The sequence below is a fragment of the Salvelinus namaycush genome, chromosome 20 (genome assembly GCF_016432855.1).
Source record: "Salvelinus namaycush isolate Seneca chromosome 20, SaNama_1.0, whole genome shotgun sequence".
NCBI classification, from domain to species: domain Eukaryota; kingdom Metazoa; phylum Chordata; class Actinopteri; order Salmoniformes; family Salmonidae; genus Salvelinus; species Salvelinus namaycush.
In genome coordinates, this window is record NC_052326.1 from 10,340,945 (window position 1) to 10,365,977 (window position 25,033).

The 25,033-nt window shown below is 42.3% G+C and overlaps 1 protein-coding gene across 1 annotated transcript in view; it reads right to left on the reverse strand.

The window, feature by feature from the left end:
• Positions 1 to 327: 327 nt before the first annotated feature.
• Positions 328 to 25,033, reverse strand: part of LOC120065019 (neuron navigator 1-like) — a 56,834-nt gene continuing 32,128 nt past the window's right edge. The window contains exons 11-26 of the mRNA XM_039015664.1: positions 24,290 to 24,373; positions 23,250 to 23,361; positions 23,009 to 23,127; positions 20,736 to 20,947; positions 20,347 to 20,509; positions 19,500 to 19,674; positions 19,030 to 19,127; positions 18,810 to 18,905; positions 18,220 to 18,388; positions 15,104 to 15,339; positions 8,700 to 8,854; positions 8,534 to 8,605; positions 6,569 to 6,765; positions 6,208 to 6,326; positions 5,591 to 5,800; positions 328 to 5,213 (exon numbers count right to left, since the gene is read on the reverse strand). Of these exons, the coding sequence (XP_038871592.1) occupies positions 5,124 to 5,213; positions 5,591 to 5,800; positions 6,208 to 6,326; positions 6,569 to 6,765; positions 8,534 to 8,605; positions 8,700 to 8,854; positions 15,104 to 15,339; positions 18,220 to 18,388; positions 18,810 to 18,905; positions 19,030 to 19,127; positions 19,500 to 19,674; positions 20,347 to 20,509; positions 20,736 to 20,947; positions 23,009 to 23,127; positions 23,250 to 23,361; positions 24,290 to 24,373 (2,307 nt within the window). The 3' untranslated portion in view covers positions 328 to 5,123. The remainder of the gene's footprint in view (positions 5,214 to 5,590; positions 5,801 to 6,207; positions 6,327 to 6,568; positions 6,766 to 8,533; positions 8,606 to 8,699; positions 8,855 to 15,103; positions 15,340 to 18,219; positions 18,389 to 18,809; positions 18,906 to 19,029; positions 19,128 to 19,499; positions 19,675 to 20,346; positions 20,510 to 20,735; positions 20,948 to 23,008; positions 23,128 to 23,249; positions 23,362 to 24,289; positions 24,374 to 25,033) is intronic.

Sequence of the window (25,033 nt, forward strand, 5' to 3'; positions counted from 1 at the left end):
AGGAAATATAACCACTTTTCAGTGTGGCCCGTCGGACCTTGATGAAGAACGAATGCGGCCCCCGGGCCAAAATGAGTTTGACACCCCTGCCATATAGTAGCCTAGGTGAGCAGGGGGTTTACCCTGTGTTTCACTCAGTTTCCAGTTCACTGATGTGTTTGTTCTGATAAATTACTCTTATTTACAACAGATATGATGGTTAGGCCACAACCCAAATGCACACTGACCGCTCTTATTAAAGGTCTCAAGCACTCTTTGATTGCAACATTGTATTCATCATTTTAAAAAGGAAGTATTTTCGCAATTATGAGACCAATCATATATGACATGATTTTATTGACTGGAACGAACAGCGATAGGTGGATGAAAATGTCATTTCAGAAGCATGCCTACCTCTCCATGTATCGGGCTCAACTCTGGAGTGATAAGTTATTAGTCTTGTAATAGGCCTTTATGGAGTTATTTGTTTTCCTTAATGATTGTTGTCGCATACAGTATGCAGAACTATTTACAATGTTTACAATTATGAAATCCTGTACAAAATAGATAAATGAAATTTTACAAAGGATTCCTTAGAAAAAGAAATATCAAATATCAGCATATTAAAAAGAAAAAGCATTTTCTATATAGAATGAACCCCTAACAATACGCTGATGCTATTACATATTTTGTTCACACACTCATTTGGCATGCATTTACAACATTTAAAAATCCATCACATTTGCCCGTCAGTGACATTAGATACCATTATTACAGTTTTTATATTTTTATTGTGAGTCAATAACAAGCTTTGAAAAATAATTATGACTATTCAGCAACCTGTATTGGCCTTCATCAAGTGGAAATACTTAATTTCCAAGAGCTTCAGATTTGTTTAAGATTTTTTTGAAGACCCTGATATAAAAAAACATTGATTTATCTTAGATTTTTTTTTAAATCAAGTTTTTATGTTGAACTATGATCTTAGATAATAGTTCAATTGTGCCCAACTGCAATACAGGCCTAAACCTTTGGACAACAAACTCTATAACCTACACGTCATATCCCTCATGTGACCGACCTGAGTTCAAACCCAGGTTTCCTGTGCGCCACAAGGGTATGTTAGCCCACTGAACTAAAGCCCAGGTTTTTACCACCAATTCAAAGTCAGGTGGTGTCTTGTGGGACCAAGGTTTGACACAAAGCATCCCTTCCATCGTCAAAGGTCACATACTCACTCTGTCTCAAGGCAACACTCGCATCAAAATTCACATTAAGGCATAGTCAAACCCTGCCTGGAAAATTAACTCATAATCGTCATTTGGTCCAACTTACTGCGAGACTGGGGCAAGACTGGGTTTGTTAGCTTTCAGAACAATTTTGACCGTTTTCTTTTCTCTAATTGCCAACACCAGTAGAAGTTGCTGCATAGTCCTGATACAAAAGATAGTTAGCAAAACACACAGCACAGCCACTACAGCGCAACAGCCACAACGACCAGTGAATGAGATGAAGAACGAGCAGAATGGCATTTGTTTGCTTGCATACATAGATACGGGGTATAATATATTCTTCTAAATAGTAAAACAATGCAGAGTAGTTAATGAGGCTATTCATTAAGATGACAGAAGGTTCATACGGGTCTAGTCGGCTGAGTTTACACAGGCAGCCCAACTCGGATCTTTTCCCACTTATTGGTCTTTTGACCAATCCGATCAACTCTTTCTACAATAATTAGGCAAAAGATTAGAATTGCGCTGCCTGTGTAAACGCAGCCATGGTGTCATTGTGAAATGGATTGGCCAAAGGGGCATCTTTTCACACATGGATTTATCAAGGATTCCATTCAATTTGTAAAAATGTGACCACACAAGGCAGCAAAAGCCATTGGCTTCAAGTCATCAGATGGAGTCGTTTAACAGTTTGATGCAAAAGCATACAAAAAAAAAAAAAAAAGAAGTTAAAAGGGAATGTACCGTGTTTTAACTTCATCGCGGCGGTTTAGTTGCACTGTGCTTAATAATGACCTTTGACAGTGTGCACCATTTCTTTCTGTTGTGATAACCATTGTACAAAGAAAGCAATCTGACATTAAATGACACTTTATATACAGGTGACTTATGATAAAGGGATTATACATCATTAGTGTGAAGAGTCCAAAACACAGACTGATTCTCCTACATTGTTTCAGCATCCGCCAGTATGGCCAGTTGTATCTTCTGAGAACACTACCGTAACCCACTATACTCTAAAACGACCCCATTATACAAAGATGTACATTGTCTTTGACTTCTATCTTGTTTTGTTCAACCGATCTTTCTATATTCCATGCCTCTGAAGTGGGAAATGGTCCTTGATCATTGCTATGCGCAAACAGATGTTTCTTCTATTTTATGCTGTGTGTCTGAACGGTCATTACCTAAACCAAAGATGAGCAAAGCAATAGTACCAGTCAAAAAGAGGGGAGAGCACCATTGGTTGCTACAGTAGATGAAGGACTGTTAATAGCAGAGTTAACCTGTGTCTGACGAAAAGGATTTGTGGGGTGCAACAGAGAACTCTAAATACTGATGTTCACTCACCCGTCTTGGTAATAGGCCTAAATACATGTTTTCTACAAGGAATGAGACCGTAGCTTTGGGAAAAGGCTATATTCGAAAGCACCTAGATGATCTGCGATGTTATACGGCTACCACACTGAGTAAAAGATCTACATGTACATTCTTTTTAGCACTTTTATACTCTGACCCCAAACTAGACTGTCAATATGCAAGATTACAGTAAAGTATTTGGTTCAGCATATTAGATATTTGCGCCATGCAACTAGTGTAGATAAAATAACTGAAATCGATATTGGAAATACAGCACTGAGCAAAGTAACTATACCGAATTATGTTGTGGAATAGATTAGAGCATACCTCACCATATTCAAAATAAAAGCCAAACAATATCTAAGCTATAAGCAAACAGTAGTTGCTTAAGCGTTATTCCAAAAAAAAAAAAATCTCAGTAATACCTGATTTAATATGTGGGTAGTACTGGCGTGGCCTTATCTTCAAACAGATAGTTGGATTTCAAATCTATGTCAGTTCAGTCAAATAAATGAAAATGTATGCTGCTTGCAACAAAATGAGGATCTAATACCACAGAAGCTGAAATTAGTATGTACTGATGACATCGTTAAATGTGTTGGTTAGAGTGGACAGCGTTTGTAATTTTGCAATGAATGATAAGTAAAGATATTAACCATAAGGAAATAACCATGTGTCTGTGTGCTGCTCCGTTCAACCCTGTTTTCTCACTTGACCATGAAAGCCGGATCCCCACCATCTAGACTACCTGGAACACATTGTTTATCCCTCAAATATAGTTACGTGACATTAAAATCAACTCTGAACTACCCACGGTTCCCCGCAGTTGACCTGCAAAAAATAATCAGCTGGCGGGTGGAATGAACACATTCCTATCAAAAGGTTATGATGGTGGAATACACCATCATGGAAACAGGTGCTGCGTGAGTGAAATCCCCGGTCTGGAATTTGGAGTCATTGTAGACAAGGACAACAACCCAGTATGGATACAGTCTGCAAAAGTGCAAGCAGGTATTTGTTGATGTTAATTCAGTTAATAGAAGTTCATTATTACAATAATTCAGGCTTTCATTTATTTAGACCATACGCAGGCCATATAAAGTTTCATCCTGTGAGGCTGGTAAACGTTTGAGTAGCCAATAGCCTACTGAATGAATGTTGGCTATTTTTGCAACCTACAGCCTATTCAATTATGGGAAATGTTTACTTACGTTTGAATGTAAAGGTATTGTTTTGTTATGTCGGCTAATAGGCTTTCGTTAAGTAAGAAGAAGGCTAATTAGAAGGATCCTATTCAAAGCGATTTGAGTTGTCAATGTGCCGCATTGCATTGTGAAAATAGGAACATAGGCCTTAACTCATGGCATGGTTTCATTGTATCCAAACATTGAACAGACAAATTCATTCCTGCGGGGAATGGGAATAGCCTGAGGGGTAAATGTGGAAGACACATTTCAGTTGAATGCATTCAGTTGTACAACTGACTAGGTATCCCCCTTTCCCTTACTACTCTGGAGTCATTAAAACAGTCAAACAAATTGATGTTATTTGGAGTGTCACGGATCGTCTCTTGGAACAACTCTATGCAGAGAAAAAACTGTCCTGATGTCGGATATCAGGCGAGGCTCGGAAATGATGTGGACGGGGCGGGTGCGGCTCCAAAAAACGGATATGTGCAGGACTACACTGAACTACGCGTGGGGGTAAAAAGCCAATGTCCTGGCACTCACTACTCTGCTCTGAGGCGATGGTTATAAAGCAAAGCACCACTTATGTATACTGCTGTTCATCTTGAGGTTACCATAAGGAATATATTTATTAAGGCATTCAGTATGTTTGGTCACAGAGTCAAACAAGTTCACCTGGTTATGTATAAGAGTTGCATATGTCTAAGATTTGGCCTTCAAAGATTGATTGATCGATATGTATTCAGGACCAGGACTATACAACCTGACAAGCCATACAACATGCCGTCATACTCTTTCCAATAAGCCAAAACGGGTCTCAAACTGACTTAATTTTACATGCACACTGCAGGCCATGTTGCTGTTGTTGGGCAAAAGTTGACAAGCAAGAATGGTGCTATTTTGTCATTTGAATTTGCTGTTGGAAGAATCACCTGCTTAGACCAATGAGAGACGAGGATTCATTTCGAAAGTAAGAGTGATACTTATTATCTAGATAATTAGCACCTGTTTCTATCGAGGGTAGCAGTGATAGAGAGAAGGCTTCAATAGAAAGAAAGAGAGACTTCATACTTGTGTATTATGAATATAACCTCGAGTTCAAGAAATCAAAATGTTTTCTCTCACTATAATATCTGTTGGTATGACTTGGCATGATTGAATACAATTTCAAAACTTCAAAACAAAATGGCTTCTCATTCAACCATATGTAGTGTGATTGTTGTTTGCGGAGATTAAAGATAAGGTCCAAAAGGAGCAGAAAACTATATTGGAGTTTTTGTTCCTGAATATACTAGAGCTCACATAGGGGTAAATATTTAGAGCTATTTGAAGGGCTGGGTTTTGAGTCTACAGTTGAAGTTGATGTTCAAAATGTAGGGAGGCTGGGGTCCATTGTTTCTCTGTCCGGAGATTCAATGCAATTGGCTGCCTCTTGCAACTTCAACAACATAGCCATCTGGAACAACAGACAGAGAAGGAAAGAGTCAGAACAGGTGAAGCATTTCAAATGAACTCTACATAATGTACCGTGCTGTGATAACGTTACCTTCCAAGGACATACAGTAATAGAATTGAGATACAGACGAGGCCAGAGACGGCCTTACAGCAGGGTTGGGAAACAGGTACCACAGGCTTTTGCTCCAGCCCAGCTCGTGCTATACACACCTGATTCAACTAATCAATAAATCACCTTGTTCAAATGTGGCCACTATCACAGTAGGCGAATCAGGTGTACCGTTGCTGGACCACAAGAAAATCACACACACACTGTGGGACCTCCAGGACAACAGTTGCATACCCCGTGGTACAAATATGGGAAGTCGAGTGTCTCACCAGAGGGTCCAGGGTGTCCATGGAGCTGGGTGGGGTCTCCTTATTAAGAGGCCTGGCTGAGGCCTCGCTGGGCTGGCCTGGGCCTCCAGAGGTCATGCTGGGGGGAGGCAGGTGGAACAGCTTGGCCTGGTCCTGTTGGGCTGAGGGCCAGGGCAAGGTGCCCCTCACCCACTCCACTGGGTCCTCCCATACCGCCTTCTGACCATGCACCTGTGGCACAAGGCCACAACACGTCATACTCCGAGCACATTTAACATTCTAGTCATTTAGTAGACGCTCTTATACAGAGTGACTTACAGTTATTGCAGTAGACAGGTGAGATAGCTCGGTGAGACAACTACAACTACAAACTACAAATAGTAAGTCAATTTTTCCTCTAAGGAAGTTATCAGCAAAGTCAGTGCTAGTTTGAAAAGAAAAGTGTGAGTGTTATTCCTTGCAAGATCTTTGCTCCATCCATTTACTTTACCTGCAATTCACCTAGCCTGGTCCCAGATCTGGTTGTGCCGTCACGCCAAACGTTTGACGTGATAATGACCATAGGAGTTGGCAAAACAGCACAAACAGATCTGGGACCAGGCTATAATTCATCTACCAGGACAGTAAACCTGTCTGACCTTAATGCCATCCTTGGCTCCTTCCTGCAGATAGGGGATAATGGAGAGGTTCCAAAGGTCAATGAACCAGGAGCGGAACTCCTCCACAGTCACAGGACAGGACAGGAAGAAACACGGGCCTAGAGAGAGGGAGAGCGCAAGAGAGAGAGAATAAATAACATTAATGACCACATCAAATCAAAACACACAGTCTGTGGCCATGGACAAGAATCAGATCTCCAGTAAACTAACTTATATCACTTTATTTGGATAGTATGTAGATTTAGATCTGTAGATCATCCACAGGGAACTATCCAATTAAAGTGTGACCTAACTTTATATTTGTGTATTATTTCCCAGTTATAACAGAATGTTTTCCTACCGATGAGGAAGTCAGAGGTGCTGTGTTTCTCCAGGAAGGTGTGCAGGTGGTACCACAGTTTGGGCACCCAGTCCAGCACCCTGAGGAGGTCCTCGTTGGCCAGGCTCCTCTCGTCCTCCGCCTCCATCAACTTCCTGTGCAGGTAACGCACCAGGAAGCCATTGGCTGGCTCCACATTATTAGAGAAGGTCACCATCCTTGGGGTCAGGAGAGGGTCAAAGGTCAGGTCATGCTGTATGTATCATAAAGTACTTTTCTAATATATACAGTGTCTTCAGAAAGTATTGACACCTCTTTTTTCCCAATGGTGTTGTGTTACTGTCTGAATTTAAAACGGATTAAATTGAGGTTCTGTGTCACTGGCCTACACATAATACCCCATAATGTCAAAGTGGAATTACGTTTTTAGAAATGTCTTGAGTCAATAAGTATTTAACGCCTTTGTTTTCGCAAGCCTAAATAAATTCAGGAGTAACATTTTTCTTAACAAGTCACATAATAAGTTGCATGGACTCACTCTGTGTGCAATAATAGTGTGAAACATGATTTTTGAAGGACTACCTCATCTCTGTAACCCACACATACAATTATCTGTAAGGTCCCTCAGTCGACCAGTGTATTTCAATCACAGATTCAACCACAAAGAACAGGGAGGTTTTCCAATGCCTCGTAAGGAAGGGCACATATTGGTAAATGGGTTAAATTTAAAAAAGGAGACATTCAATATCCCTTTGAGCATAGTGAAGTTAGTAATTACATTTTGGATGGTGTATCAATACACCCAGTCAGTACAAAGATACAAGCGTACTTCCTAAATCATTTGCCGGAGAGGAAGGAAACTGCTCAGGGATTTCACCATGAGGCCAATGGGGACTTCTTAAAATAGTTAGAGTTTAATGGCTGTGAAAGGAGAAAACTGAGGATGGATCAACAACATTGTAGTTACTCCACAATACTAACCTAAATGACAGCTTGAAAAGAAGGAAGCTTGTACAGAAAAATATTCCAAAACATACATGCTAAAGTACAACTGCTAGAAAATGATGTCCTGAATACAAAGTGTTATGTTTGGGGGAAATCCAACACAACAAATCAATGAGTACCACTCTTCAAATGTTCAAGTATGGTGGTGGCTGCATCATGTTATGGGTATGCTTGTCATCAGCAAGGACTGTGGATTATTATTTTATTTTTTAGCTAAGCACAGGCAAAATCCTAGAGGAAAACCAGGTTCAGTCTGCTTTCCAACAGACATTGGGAAACAAATTCACCGTTCAACAGGACCATAACCTAAAACACAAGGCCAAATATACACTGGAGTTGCTTACCAAAATGACATTGAATGTTCCTGAGTGGCCTATTTACAGTTTTAACTTAAACCGCTTGAAAATGTATGTCTAGCAATGATAAACAACCAACTTGACAGAGCTTGAAGAATTTTTTTAAGAATGTGCAAATATTGTACAATTCAGATGTGCAAAGCTCTTAGAGACTACCCAGAAAGACTCACAGCTGTAATCACTGCCAACGGTGATTCTAACATGTATAGACTCAGGGGTGTGAATACTTATGTAAATTAGATATTTTCGTATTTCATTTTCAATGCCAATGCAAACATTTAAAAAAATATGTTTTCACTTTGTCATGATGGATGTGTGTAGATCGGTGAGAGGAAAATATATTTAATCAATTTTGAATTCAGGCTGTAACACAAAATGTGCAATAAGTCAAGGGGTATGAATACTTTGAAGGCACTGTTTAACATTGCCAATTTTCTAACCACTGTCCCTATTCATTAGACTGACAACATCCCAATTTAAATATGCATCAAAGCATACTTTAGACTTTAGATGCATGACCGGGATATATTGTAGCCTTAAATAAGATGTTTTAAGGCTAGGTCAGAACAAAAACCTGCACACACAAAAAAAACACACAAACAACTTGATTTGTCTCTTCATTCACCTGAAACTGAGGTGCAGGCCATGGTTCGGGGTCATCTTCACCGGCTGGTTGGTAGTTCCAATGATGTAAGGACTAAAATAAACACAGAATCATCACAGTTCAGATTAGAAACAATAATGTACTAGATGTTTGATAAAAGGTTCCATTTCAGTGTTAGTCTGCTCACCATTTGTGGTATTTGCAGGTGAGGGCCCCGTTGACAAGCTCGCTGATGGAAGTGGCATCATGTATATCATCCAGGATAACCACCAATGGAATTTCAGCGGTGCTGGTTTCCCGGTCAATCTGATTGGCCAGGTTGGACAGGCAGAGCTGGAGATCCTGTTGAGAGGGGAGTGAGAGAGAGGTCATGTTATTGATGTATGGTGATATTAAATCACAAACCCAAAACCAGCTTTCTGTTGGTCCTGAACTGTAAGGTGTACAGCCTTTTCTGCCAGCCCAACACTAACACACCTGACGATTAGAGGTAAATGTTAAGTTAGTGCCAATGCAGATGCTATTTTAACTCTGCATATTTTGTTGTGAGGATACAGAATCAATAGACCATTTGTGACCCGATTCAGGAAACTAGGTGTATGTCGCAAGTCACGACTTCACTGGAGAGCCATTTGAACGTAAAACATGTTTTTAAATCAAAATGCGTTTTTTGCCCTTCTCAAATACAGTATGTGAACATTCATGTGCCTTAATACCATACTTTTATGCCATCTGTAAATACGAAAAAAGTTGTTAAATTACGAGCCTAGTTGGTTTAGCCAAAGAAAAAGCAAGGAACCTTCCCGCTAGCCATGATTGTCTGAGATAATGAGTGGGCTGGACATGCTGAGAGATAAGTTTGATTGGTCTGCGGTGTAGCATCTTCTGTCTATAATATGAGCTGCTCGTTATGTGTAGAATTTTTTTTCTACTGCAGTTTTTTCTAAAGATATAATGTTAGCCATTGAGAACTGCAAATATGTTGCTACTGCTCTCAATAACATTGCTGACCTTCATTTATCAGGTGCTATCGACGCTATTGACAACGGTCAGTGAGAAAAAGTTGTGATGGACTACTTTCTGGATGACAATCTACCTCCTGGATGACAATCAGAGCTGACTCGCTCTGACTCTGAAAATGAGTCAGACGATGAGGAAATCCCTGATTTAGGTAAAAACATTTTAGTTAAAGAAGACATTGTAGAGTCTTCTGATGACAGTGATGGGGAAGAAACGGCGATCAACACTTGTCACGGAAGAAGTTTACCGAGTTTTGAAATCAGTGGAACACAACGGGCCAAACAAGCTGTGCAAACTGAACAGAAATGACACAGGATGTCTTATTTTAATTAAAGGGTTTGCAGTCTGCCGTCCATGTATACGAGTAAGAATCTAGCTACAGTTTCAGATGTTATAAGTTTTTTATTTTGTCAGAAAGTTGTTTTCATTGCAAGTTAAAGTTTGCTGTTAGCTAGCCAGCTGGAGTTCGATGGTTAGCTTGCTAGCTAACATTGAACCTATTTGGTTAACTTTAGCAAGGTACTGTATGACAATTGGTTTGTATTGCTAGTAATGTTACTCTATGGATTGGGATCATAGTTCATTTTTTAGCTAGCCAACGTTAACGTGACATGCCCAAACAAAAGACCCCAAGTTAAAGCTTGCTGTTAGCTAGCTAACATTAGCTGAAGTTAGATGGCTGGCTTGCTAGCTAACATTAACTTACGTGTATGAAGTGTGTGTAACGTTAGTGATGTTTTCTCAGAATGCCATTTCGCATTGTTAGGTATAGCCTAATGCTAACTAGCGCACAATTAACCTATTTGGTTAACTTTAGCTAGCTATGACAATCGGTTTGTATTGTTAGTTAAAGCTTGCTGTTAACTAGCCAGCTGAAGTTCGATGGCTGGCTTGCTAGCTAACATTACGTGTATGATCTGTGTAGTAATATCTCAGAATGCCATTTCGCATCTATTGTATAATAATGCTAAAATATTTGTATCTGGAATTTGTCTTTCAGCATCAGTAGAACACGCCTGACTCTCCTCCACCAGTCATACAAGGAGAATAGTCGAATGCCTCCCATCAAAAAGAGAGTTGGCCCAAGCAAAGGCTGCAGCGCAGTCATCAACTATATGCACCATATCTTCACCTACTACGGAGTTGAGGAAACACGTGTGGACCTGAATTGTGATAACTGCAGTGGCCAAAACAAGACCAAGTTTGTGCTCTGGTATTGTGCCTGGCGGACCATGCAAAAGCTCCACCACAGTCTGGACCTTCACTTCCTGATCACAGGCCACACCAAGTTTGCCTCTGACTGGTGCTTCGGCCTCATCAAGCAGCGCTTCAGAAAGACTAGAGAGAACACTTGTCTGAGATTGCTGGTGTTGTGAAGGACAGCACTGTGACAGGTGTCAACATCCCACAGCTGGTTGGACTGGAGGATGGTACGGTGCTGGTGGAAAGCTATGGCTGGCAACAACTTCAGGCTGCTGTCACAGATCAAGCAGCACCAGTTGTTGTTATTATTCCCTGTTTTACAGCGTCGATGCCCTGGAGCCTGGTGTTGTCGCCAAGGAGCATTCGGACTAGGTTTTATCTGCTGCGCAACGATGACATCCTTCCTCTGAAAAAGTGTCTGCCTGTATAAGCACCACCTCGACTGGACACCGCTAGACAAACTGTTTTGCGACGAAGAGGCTATGGACATCACATGCCCTGCACCAAAGTCAAGGGCAGGACAGAAACAGTCTCTCTAAACACACAAGCCATACGTTGCTGCTATTCTTATTTTTTTGTCCTGCTGCTCAGCCACTTGATTGTATGCATATAACTACCTTGTTTATCACTGATATTGTTATTAATATTGTTCTTGTACGTGCTGTATATTATTTGATTTATATTGACTATCTATTTCTGATATTTCTACTCTTCTGTAGAGACCCATCCACTTAGCAAGACTTAGCTGAATATTGATATGTGTGGTCGTAACATGATTTTGTGACATACCACAACATCATGTGACCGTATCAAGTGTCCACCACACAAATATACGGTGCATGCATCTGTTTATGTAATGTACATGTGCACCTCACTCAGGTTTCAACTCAGGTTGCATGACCTTAACTTATGTATGGAATACTATGTGATAAGTGCGTGTGTAACAGTATATAAAGTATGCTAATGTCCTGGTGTGAAGGCATTTGGGCAGTGGTGTAAAGTACTTCAGTAAAAACACTTTAAACACTACTTAAGTATTTTTGGGGGGTATCTGTACATTACTTTACTATTTATATTTTTTGGCAACTTTTACTTTACTACATTCCAAAAGAGGATAATGTACTTTTTACTACATACATTTTCTCTGACACACAAAAGTACTTCTTACATTTTGACAGGAAAATTGTCCAATTCACACACTTACCAAGAGAACGTCGCTGGTCATCCCTACTGCATCTGATCTGGCAGACTCACTAAACACATGCTTCGTTTGGAGTGTGCCCTTGGCAATCCGTCAATAAAAATAAAATTGTGCCGTCTGGTTTAATATAAGGAATTTAAAATGATTTACACTACTGGTCAAAAGTTTTAGAACACCTATTCATTCAAGGGTTTTTCTTTATTTTTACTATTTTCTACAATGTAGAATAATAGCGAAGACATCAAAACTATGAAATAACAGATATGGAATCATGTAGCAACCAAAAAAGTGTTAAACAAATCAAAAATATATTTAGATTCTTCCAATAGCCACCCTTTGCCTAGATGACAGCTTTGCACACTCTTAGCATTCTCTCAACCAGCTTCATGAGGTAGTCACCTGGAATGTATTTAAATTAACAGGTGTGCCTTCTTCAAAGTTAAGGTGTTTGACTCAATCAGTTGTGTTGTGTAAAGGTATGGTTGGTATACAGAAGATAGCTCTATTTGGTAAAAGACCAAGTCCAAATTATGGCAAGAACAGCTCAAATAAGCAAAGAGAAATGACAGTCCATCATTACTTTAAAACATGAAGCTCAAGCGCTATGATGAAACTGGCTCTGATGTGGACCGCCCCAGGAAAGGAAGATTCAGAGTTACCTCTGCTGCAGAGGATAAGTTCATTAGAGTTACCAGACTCCGAAATTGCAGCCCAAATAAATGCTTCACACAGTTCAAGTAACAGACGCATCTCAAAATCAACTGGGTAAACAGGTGATCTCCGCATGAGTGGTTCCCACCGTGAAGCATGGAGGAGGTGGTGTGATGGTGTGGGGGTGCTTTGCTGTTGACACTGTCTGTGATTTATTTAGAATTCAAGGCACACTTAACCAGCATGGCTACCACAGCATTCTGCAGAGATATGCCATCTGGTTTGCATTTAGGGGGACTATCATTTGTTTTTCAACAGGACAATGACCCAACACACCTCCAGGATGTGTATGGGCTATTTGACCAAGAAGGAGAGTGATGGAGATGACCTGGCCTCCACAATCCTCCGACCTCAACCAAATTGAGATGGTTTGGGATGAGTTGGACCGCAGAGTGAAGGAAAAGCAGGCAACAAGTGATCAGCATATGTGGGAATTCCTTCAAGACTGTTGGAAAAGCATTCCAGGTGAAGCTGGTTGAGAGAATGCCAAGAGTGTGCAAAGCTGTCATCAAGGCAAAGAGTGGCTACTTTGAAGAATCTCAAACATAAAATATATTTTTACTTGTTTAACACTTTTTGGGTTACTACACGATTCCATATGTGTTATTTCATAGTTTCGATATCTTCACTATTATTCTACAATGTAGAAAATAATAAAAATAAAGAAAAACCCTTGAATGAGAAGTGTGTCCAAACTTTTGACTGGTACTGTATATATTTCAAGAGACAATTTTTTCCCAGCTTCGTAACATTGCAAAATCTGAAACTTTTGTTTAAAAATAATGCAGAAAAGCTAATCCATCCTTTTGTCACTTCAAGATTAGACTACTGCAATGTTCTACTCTCCGGCTACCCAGATAAAGCACTGACTAAACTTCAGCTAGTGCTAAATACATCTGCTAGAATCTTGACTAGAACACACAAATGTATCATATTAGCTCCCCTCTCTCCACCGGGATTATATGCCTCTGGCCCTATTACAGGGGCTGAGTCACTGGCGTGCTAGTGCAATCCCCTGCTGTCCCTAGGAAGTGTGCATCCCGTCGTGCCAGGCTTTTTTCGCTATACTCGCCTTGAGTGGGGTTATATCCTGCCTGGTTGGCCCTGTCCGGGGGTACCGCCGGATGCAGCCACAGTGTCCCCCGGTCCCCTCGGTCTCAGTCTCCAGTATCTATGTTGCAATAGTCTATATTCCAGTCTAAAACCTCTCTCTTTCTCTCCCCCTATCCCCCTCCCTACTGCCTGGCCTGATGACTCTTGTCTGTCCCCATGCCAAGTCTACCTGGCCATGTTGCTGCTCCAGTTTCTGCTGTTCGGCCTGTGGCTATGGAACCCTGACCTGTTCACCGGATAAGCTACCTTACCCCAGACCTACTGTTTCGACCCTCTCTCTACCGCACTTACTGTCTTGACCTTTGAATGCTCGGCTATGAAAAGTCAACTGACATTTACTACTGAGGTGCTGACCTGTTGCACCCTCTACAACAACTGTGATTATTATTTGACCCTGCTGGTCATCTATGAACATTTGAACATCTTGAAGAACGATCTGGCCTTAATGGCCATGTACTCTTATAATCTCCACCTGGCACAGCCAGAAGAGGACTGCCCACTCCTCACAGCCTGGTTCCTATCTAGGTTTCTTCTTAGGTTCCTGCCTTTCTAGAGAGTTTTTCCTAGCCACCGAGCTTCTACATCTGCACAGCTCTGACACACACACACACTTACCCCACCAGACGTGCCACCAGAGGTCTTTTCACAGTCCACAAATCCAGAACAAATTCAAGAAAGCGTACAGTATTATATAGAGCCATTATTGCATGGAACTCCCATCTCATATTGCTCAAATGAACAGCAAACCTGGTTTAAAAAAAACATAAAGCAACACCTCACAACGGCTCTCCCGTTTGACCTAGATATTGTGTGTATGTATTTATCTGTTGTCTATGTGTGCCATTTTTTAAATTTATGTAGTTCTGTCCTTGAGCTGTTCTTGTCTATTCATGTTCTGTATTATGTCATGTTTCATGCTTTGTTTGGACCCCAGGAAGAGTGTCTGCTGCCTTCACAACAGCTAATGGGGATCCTAATAAAATACCTAATTGCTTGCTCTTTGAGGTTTTAGGCTGGGTTTCTGTATAAGCACTTTGTGTCATCTGCTGATGTAAAAAGGGCTTTATGAATACATTTGATTTATTGATAGGCAGAGAGGTTTGGAAATATCTTTCTTATTGGTCTATTAACTTACATTCAAACAGCTCTTACACTAAAAGGCCAATATCATTTTCACAATATTATTGCAACCTCATAGGGTGGAAATATATTTAAAACACAGGTAAATCACATTTTTTGACAGCACTAGGTCTTTAATAATTAGCTGCTCAGCCCGTAGCTCCTCTCCAGAACTAGGAGTGAGGAACCCCGTTACCGTATGGCACACACTATCCTGTCCCCACCTTGCAAGACTGGCGGTGCATGTTGAAGGTGACCACAATGCCGTCGTTGAGGTCTCGACCGCTGCGGTCCACCAGGTACTCTGCCAGGCGAGAAGTGAGGTAGGTCTTGCCGGTGCCGCTGGGCCCAGACATAATGAGGCGGCGGTGCTTGAGCAGCAGGCTGATGTAGTGTTGGGTCATGGGCTTGGGGATGAGGGTCTCAAACACCAGGCTATCCACACACTTCTCCTTCAGACCTGGGGGACGCAGAGTTCAAAGTTCAAACGTTTAATGTTCTGAAGCTTTATTGTCTGTTCAGGGTAAACATACAGAATTATATAGAACACTAGAATGGACAGAAATCGGCCATCTTGGCCCGGAATTATAGGAATTATATGGGTAAACATTTAAAACAAAATGTCTTTAACACATATACAGGTCAGGTACAACGATTGGTCGGGTGTAGGGCATTCCAAACAGCCCTCCATTCAGCTGCTCACAGAGACATACTGTACGTGAAGTTAAACCAGGGAGTCCATCCACGTGCATGAAAATGTTCTGCTTAACGATTTACCGCATCACATGTCTCCCTTCATAAACAACTTGGAGAGCAGAAAGAATGTTCTGTAAATAACTCCCAGATCAAGGAGTTTGTGCTCCTCCTCTTCCCTCTCCAAACCTTCTAACCCCCCCTACCTCCTCCATGCCCTCACCCTACAGTGTGACATATCACCACCCACATTTATAGGGTGTGTGTGTGTGTATGTTGTGTGTGTGAGTGTGAGGCCTGGGCCAGTTGGGTCGGACTGCCTGAGCTGTCTGACACACAAGCTGCAGCGGGATCGTGTTTCTCTGAACCCTCGATTGCACTCCCCTGCTTCTTTCCCACCCTGGCCTACGGCATTCCTGCTTAGCCAGGTGGAACAGACAGCCTACCCAGCCTGCACCTCTTCATTGGTTTAAAAACACAAATGGGGTCTAACTGATATGGATTACCCTGAAAGGGATCTATGTACACTACTGTTCTAAGGAAATGTGCTCTAAAAAAAAACGACATCGAACCAAGAAAGCTAATCTGCTAATGGCCTGTCTGAGCGTGTGTTTTCCTCTGGAACTTAGCAAGTAGAGAGAGGTAGACACCACAAATCAGTCTCAGCCTGGCCCTAACCTCTCCGCTACAGGGTGCCAGTAGCAACAGTCATCGAAATTGTTAAAATGTTTAAAAAACTATTATAATAAATGCAACAGTTGGACAATGGATGTATTTAAATGTTGATTTATGATCCTTCAGATATTGACTGAATTATCTTTGTTTTCTATGTTCTATGTTTTCCTCTGGATCTCCTAGGGGACGGAGGGAAGCCACACATTCTCTTATATAGCAAGTAGGGAGCGGTATAGTGCCATTCAGAGTTAGAAAGTTGATTGTATTGATTGTAATACTTTTAATCCGTCTGTCTGCATAAGACATGGCATAATGGGGTGTAGTGAGATACCCAATGGGTTGGACGGGACATTTCTCGTCAATTATCTTGAAAAAACATATACTTAAAAAACAGAAATCAATCAATCCCCCATCTGTATCACAATGGGAAGGTCAAATGCTTTATTATCTAAATGTTGGGAGTGCATGGGCAACAGAGGCTTGCCTCTGAAGCTAAGCAGGGTTGGTCCTGGATGGGAGACCAGATGCTGCTGGAAGTGATGTTGGAGGGCCAGTAGGAAGCACTCTTTCCTCTACTCTAAAAATATCAAATATCAAATATCCCAATGCCCCAGGACAGTGATTGGGGACATTGCCCTGTGTAGGGGACCTGACTCTCTGTGGTCACTAAAGATCCCATGGAACTTATTGTAAGAGTAGAGGTTTTAACCCCGCTGTCCTGGCTAAATTTCCAATCTGACCACCTAATCATCCCCAGCTTCCAATTACCTCAGTCGTCCCCCTTCCTCTCCCCTTAACTATTCCCCAGGTCGTTGCTATAAATGGGAATGTGTTCAGTCAACTTACCTGGTAAAATAAGGGTAAAAATAATCCTGTTTCGGTGCGTCTGTATGTTGTCATTTGTATGTTTTGTATAAAAATATATATTTTTATTCTGTATTTCATTTTCAATAAATCTCAAAACATGTTTTGAATTTGTCATTATGGGGTATTGTGTGTCGATCGGTGATGTATTTTTTTTTCTAATCAATTTTGAATTCAGGCAGTAACACAACAAAATGTGGAATAAGTCAAGGGGTATGAATACTTTCTGAAGGCACTGTAGACACCACAAATCTTAGCCCAGAGTCAGCTCTCCCCTACAGGGTGCCAGGGGTCAGAGAGAGGTCAAAGACAGGGGGGCGATAGAGTTGAATCAATAACGAGACAAACAGAAGGACTTATGAGACTTCACAGCACGGTTGGTGTCAATTCCATTTAAATGCCAGTCAATTCAGAAAGTAAACCATTGAACATAATTTGAATGGTCAGTTTACTTCCTGAATTGAAAGGGATTTGACCCCAAGCCCCAAGCCTGCGTCACAGCCAATCATCCATCCTACATCATATCTTAGTATGGAACATGACAAGCAGTCCAAATATCTGGTTAATGTCCACAGCATGGGTCATAAATCATGATATATCTAAATAAAACATTCCTTTCATCATTGTACAGTGTGGAACATGAGATCTGAACAGAGTGGACAGAAATTCCAGAGCAGACTAATGGAGGTGAATGTCAGTTAGACCAAACATACACGGTCTCACGGCCAAAAACATGTGCTACAATGACCTTTGGTGTGAACATTAACTCCATTGACTGTTTGCTGACCACAAATATATCTAACACAAGCTAGACACAAGCTGTCTTTTACAATCGATGCTCAAAGAAATGACACAGAAAAAACTAACTTGTTAATAGTTAATAGTACATTAACAAATACCCTCTCGCTCAGAGAAATATTTTTCTACATCAGAAATGAAACTCCAGATTGTAGCTAACTTTTATAACAAGTATTTTGATCGTCACATTAAATAGATACAGTGATAAAGGGCATCCTTGTATTACATACCGGCCCTAAAATAATGGTATATTTCCAGAAAATGACCATTATTCATAATTATACCATTATGATCCTAGTCAGGTACTGACCTTTGAGTGTGACAGTGATGCTGCTGGGCCCCTTGGAGACACAGCGTGAGGGCTGGCTCTCTGGCAGCTCCCCTCCCAGCACCCTCCTGATGTGGTTCATACTGTAGCTGTAGACAGAGTCTGTAGTAAGGCCCAGGCTGGAGGTGGGGTCCACCTTGGCTATGTACACCTGGGGGAGGAGAGAAGGGGGAGGCGAGGAGACAGGGGAGAGGAGATGAGTGGGGGCAGGGGAGAGGAGACATGGGAGATGACAGGGGAGAGGAGAGGAGACAGGGGAGAGCAGAGGAGGGGAGGCAGAGGAGGGGAGAGGAGATGAGGGGAGCATTAGTGGTGTTGGGGAAAAGCAGACAGAGAACTTACAGATACAGATGAAACTCTAGCCAAAACCATGTCCTAATTGAGAAGAAAAGTGGTCCTGTATTTATGTGTGTTCTGTTTGTAGACATTATAACCCTACACAGAACCCTACACCCTACCTTGTCATTTAAGTTTAAACAAATAACATTTTTAGGGTACATTTGCATCAACAATATATCCACTTTTGAATGTAAACATGCTTTCTCACAGTGGAGGTGCCTGTTGAGACTCACCTTAAAAGCCTGGCCAACAGCCGAGTCCAGCATAGGCCAGTCCATTCTGCCGTTAACCCTCACAGTTCCGATGAAGAAGTCCTGCTGTTTCACCTCCTGTTGAACGAGGACAGGGGCAGTGGAGAGGTTAAACGGCTCGCCATCATACTTATTGTAGAGGCCAGCTGAACTGAACAAGTCTGGCTCATACATCAATCACGAATGGCATAAATAGACTCACATCTTTGAAGACGCGCAGATTGGCCACGCGAACCACCACTCTCACACGAGTGTCGTCCCTGTGAGAGGGGAGGCTAACGGTGTCTGTCTGGAACACGTCTGTTTCGACAGAGAGAGAGAGAGAGAGTGAGAGAGAATGGTATGAGTGGTAGTCAGCCGGAGAGACACTGGGTCAAGGAATAATCTAATGAGTGTCCTACATGCATGTCAGAATTTTAACATGTCAAACACATAAACGTGGGTACACAATGTCCTTGTGTTCTGTTAGACAGTTGTATGTTTACTCATCACTGAGTTATGACCCTTTCACAGTGCACGCTAAAGAGGGTTATTTAGCTGAAATGCTTCATGATAATTACCCCTAGTCTCAGATTATATATATTTTTTTTTAAGAATTCAAGGAAGTTCATTCAGTAGTAAGACTTGTTGAGTGATGACTGCATTCCTCTAGTTACTGATACCAGGCCTCACCAGAGGGGCTGCCCTCTCCCAGACTCATGCTGAAGGTCTTGGTCAGAGACATGGCAACAGATTGGCGTGGCGAGGCGGTGCCGAGTGATGCCAGGCCGGAGGACTGGGAGGTGGAGGTGGAGGGACCGCCTGTCTTTAACTGGTCATTCTCTGCCTTCAGGTTCTCCACTGTCATCTGCAGGCAGGAACACACAGTGTAGGATTAGGGTGATACTTACACAGCTACTTAATGAGGGGAATCCTGTAGGGCCGTAATGGGGTCAGGGTCAGAGGCCAAACCGCACAAACCATAACTATATCTACGTTACAGTAGACACCATTGGGTAACACAAAGACACATGCAGGCATGCATGCATGCTCACACACCTCGCAAACACACAAGAGTCCTGCACTGGTCAGTTTTTTGGAACCACACCCGCGCCACATCAATTCCAAGCCCCACCCGATATATGACATCAGTACAGATTTTTCTAACCAAATTGACTTTCTACCGAAAGGCGATCAGTGACCCGCTGAATAACATACATTTATATAATTGTTTTAATGAGCTAGGCTAGCCAGGGAAAGTACACTTGGCAACGTATTCTCCAATGAGGGGGATGAAACATACGTTTCAGCACCACACAAATAATGGAAAATTCCTTGATCCACTGTGTGCGTGACTGGTAGCCTATATGTCTGCCTCACCGCTCACAGGATGGAATTTGCAACACATTGCAACACAACATGTAAAAAAAAAGATCTTGATGTAAAACGTTTTCGACGCAATATCATTCTGAACCGTGAACTGAGCCGTGGGTGTCCGACCCGTTGCAGGACTCAAACACACACACACACACACACACACCTGCATGTTGTTCATGGCCTCCTGCAGCTGCTCCAGCTGGTGGGCGGAGCTAAGGGCCTCCAAGCGGATGTCTGTCAGCTTCCTCTCCTTCTCCCAGAGGGCCGAGCGCAGCGTGGTCACCACCTTCTCATCCTCCGGGGGCTCCTCGCCTCCTTCACACAGTCTGGAGAAGAAGAGAAGAACACAACTTGCTTAGACTGAAAAGAAGGGGCAGGTACCGCCTCAATTCCATTGAACTGTATGATAGAGATGAATAAGAGAGATAATGGTACATGACATTCATACACGTGCCATTTGGTGCCCATTTGAAATCTGTTTATTATGGAAGCAAAACATGATTCAGACTGGAGGGGCACCAGAGGGGATCAGGTTGTGTGAATTGACCTTACCCAGAGGAAGACGTAGAGACAGAGGACCTCATCATGGAGGGAGGGTTGTCCCCATTTCCATCTTCCTCGACATCCCTGTCCACGTGGTGGATGGGGATTTTAGGAGAGGAGGGTGCAGAGGAGTCTGGCGTGGCGATCTCCTCGATGTCAGCGTATGACGCAGAGAGCTTGGACCCCTTCTTACTGAACGCCTTGTTAAAGGAACTCCTCAGCTATACAGAGAAATACATAGATAACAGAGATGAGAATTAAAGACTGATGGGGCGCCCAGAGAGAACCACAATGGACACTTACAGTATTGTGACTCCTGTATCCATCCCTGCATTTGTTGATGCATTCGACCTTTGATGCGTCTCAAATGGCACCCTTTCCCCTGTATAGTGCACTACTATATGGGGAAAGGGTGTTATTTGACATGCACAGCTATTCTTCATCAAAATCACAGCAGGGGTCTTTTTGTGTTTATTTGGAAGTCATTACTTGGCTTTGATTTTGACATTTGAATATATAGCCAGTAGAAAGAAAGAAAAACACGCTGTCCTCAAAATCCCCAAATCTCCCGACCCCTATACTGGTATCCTCTTTTCTTTAGTGAAGCAGGGTAATGTGAGACCGGTGTTGTCCTCTATTCTGAGGTGAAGCAGGGTAAATGTGAGAACCCAAGGCTAATCTAGGGTGGGGGTAAATTTCATTAAAATTCCAGTCAACTCAAAAAGTAAACCAAATTCCAATTCCAAATTGTCCTAACAGAAAAGCATTGAAGAGAATTGGAATGTCAGTCTACTTCCTGAATTGACTGGAATTTAAATGGAATGTACCCTAACCCTGCAGAACACTAGTCATGGGATGCAGTCCTATGGACGCAGTCCACGCAACATGACAATAACCTAGCAGATTAGTCTGTAGGGAACAGAGCACATAGAAATAAGCATCTGGCGATGAGACAGAGATGTTCACGATGTCCAATGAGGGGGAAGGAAGAGAGAAAAGAACTGCCCCATGGTGGGAAAAGCCGTGAGCGTTGTACAGACCGTACAGATTTGAGTTGTTGCAAGAATCATGACCAAATGAGGAGCAAGGCTTTTGTGTTTACGTTCACTTTGTTCACAGTAGAACCCTATATGAGGAATTATCCACATTTCTTAAGTGTCTGTACTGTCTGTACAGTTTAAACAAAGTGAGTGCTGTGATTTGACAATACATACACTTAAAAAAAATGACGTTTTGTCATGATATGTCAAATATGAGGACTACTGGACCACAACAAAACAACAGAAAATGGCTGGGGTGACTATATCACAAAAAGTTTATTTTGTCCTCTGGCAAAAAAATGTCACCGTCATTCACTAACTTTCAGACTAGCTTTGCATGAAAATCAAACTTCCCTGGACACTAAACCAAACAGAATTTGAAAACATTTGTTGTCTGATTATCCGATTTACTTTGTAATTTCTGAATCATTTATCTGTCTTATATTTACTGTAAATGGTATACATATAAATGTATGCTACCGTAAAGTACAGTTAGTGAATGAAGTGGATCTGGCTAGGTTTAATATGGGATGAAAAACCACACAGCTTTTCCAAATATCTAACAAGTATGACTCATCAGTGCAGGGAGGGAGGGAGGGAGAGAACTTGGGGCTCTTACAATATCCACTACTCACCTCAAAGACCTGAATAAAATACAGTAGCAGGGAAGCATGAGAAAGAGATCAGAGAGGAGTCATACTTAATATCAGATTTGGAGAGAGAGAGAGAGAACCCACACATGCAGGAGCACAGACACAGAGAGAGTGGCTGGATGGTGTCTCTCCTTTCAATGCAAAACATAAATTAGGATTCTAAAATGAAGAAATCCTATTCTAAGCCAATCTCATAACTTCATGATGTTGCTATTTTATAAGCTCTTTAGAATGTTTATGTTGGTTTATAGCTTGTGTAAAACATGTTATGTAGAGTTTATGAATGCTTTATGTATACATACATTAGCTAGATCACATAAAGTGAAGTAAAGTTACCCACTTTGCTTGTTACCAGCCAGTCCAGTGGTAAACTCTTGGTATAGTGGACTCCAGGAACTCAAATTGTAGGTTTTCGCAACGTTGGACACCAATAGGCCGATCAAATCCCATTGATCCAAAATCCAGACCGTTTTGACAAGACAGTACCACTGCCCTGACCCTAGTTAGAGGGTTCTCTCATAGAACCCGAAACCCAATTAGAATCCTGATTCAAATTCCTTATTATATTTAGACGGTTCTGTGCCCTCACCCAGCTCTTCTTCTTCTTCTTGGCCTCCTGCTCCTTCAGACTGCCCATGCTGGAGTGGCTGGTGATGCTGTTCAGGCTGGAGATGCTCTCGGACGAGTTCTGCCTCTTCATCTGCAGCTCTGGAGAGACAAGAGGAGCTAGTGAGGGGGAGTGAAGAGAGAGAAAAACTGTTCTGGAGAAGAGAAGGAATGGTCAAAGGGATTGTATTGAAAGAACGTTAGGCCCTTGGTTGGCTCCCTACCTTTAGGAGTGATGTCAGGGTTGCTGAGGGCCACATGGATGATATCCTGTGCCTCTGTGTTCTTCGTCTTCAGAATCTCTATGGTCTCCTTCAGATCAGTCAGCTCAGAGTCCTACAAGGAAACAGGACCAATATATTACAACTGTCTGTTGCCTCTAGGGTTGCAGAATTCTGGTAACTTTCCCCAAATTCCCAGGTTTTCCAGAAATCCTGATTGGAAGATTCCCGGGAAGCAGGAAATCGGAGAATCCTCTAACCAAGATTTCTGGGAAAACCTGGGAATTGTGTGGAAGTTACAGGAATTTTGCAATCTTACTCTGATGTTGAGAGAGGACTCCCTACTGTATGACTCCCTACTGTATATCTTCTGGGCTAATGTACCCCGTTGAGCAGCTGACAGCAGTCCTACACGGGGGGACTGACTATGGTGTGTCTATGGTGTCTCAGACCTGAAGGCTTGAAGGATTGTGCCGAGTGGCTGGTGAAAACAAGACCTTAGCACCATGTCAACTTTTGACCTAGATTTAATTTCCTGTCCTCCTGACAGTTTTTGTCCTCTGCTCTCCAACAGCATGATACAGTTAGACGATGCCAGGGCTTTGGGGTGGTCATGCGGATAACGCTCAAGGGCATGTTGTGGGCCAGGATGTTAGCCTTGACTGTCAAAACACACTGAGGAGATCAGACTCTGTCTACACTCTACGCTCACTTTGCGCTCAGCCTTCTCATATAACAAAAGTCAAATTGGTTCATTTGTTTGAAGAACTATTGGTTAAACATGAATTCTCCAGATGCATTTTTTTATGAAATTCTCACAACTTGAAGCTCTGTTTGCTAACAACTAATTATGGTGAACTGGAAAGAGCGCTGAATAATAAACATATCTTATGGACATTTATTTTACATTGATTGGAAATAGCTCGACAGTAAATTAATAGCGCAGAACTCTGCTCCACTGAAGTTTTGGAAAATAAATCGCCCCCCCTCATCGTGGAAGGATGTAAGAGAGGGCAGAATAATGCAGCTGCATTTACCGGTACCTTCTGCTCCTGGCTGACCGACAGGCTCTGCAGACGTGACGTCATCAGTTGCAGGCTCTGCTCAAATGCTGCTACCAAATTAGCCTTGAGAGAGAGAAAGAGGGGTCGAGAAGAGAGAGGGGGAAAGAGGGAGAGAAAGAGAGAACACAGATGAGTCACTGCAGTTTAGAGGCCGCAGGCACCACAGGCTCACTGCACATCAAGCAAATGGCTTTCTCCATCTGCCAGGAGGAGAGGAGGGAGGGGTGAAGGGATGGACAGTTGTGGAGGATGAAAGGAAGGGAGGAGAGGAGGGTGGGGTGTGAGTGAGTGAATGAGTGAGTGAGTGAGTGAGTGAGTGAGTGAGTGAGTGAGTGAGTGAGTGAGTGAGTGAGTGAGTGAGTGAGTGAGTGAGTGAGTGAGTGAGTGAGTGAGTGAGTGAGTGAGTGAGTGAGTGAGTGAGTGAGTGAGTGAGAGGTGACTGGAGTATGGCACTGGGGCACAGGCCTCTCCAACCTGATGTAGCATGGGAGACCGTTCTGAACCCTCATAGTAGTGAATGTGACTCTAATGTAATAGAGTAACAATAAACCTCAGCCGTTTTTACTTATATGTGTATGCAGGGCTACCATCTTTACATTCTCTTACATTTCAACATTAGCTACTTTTTACATGGCTTATTTAAAACTAAAACTACAGATATGCCATCATCCACATGATTCAAGGTAGGTGTCGAGGCCTGGCTGGCGCCGCCACACGGCGACT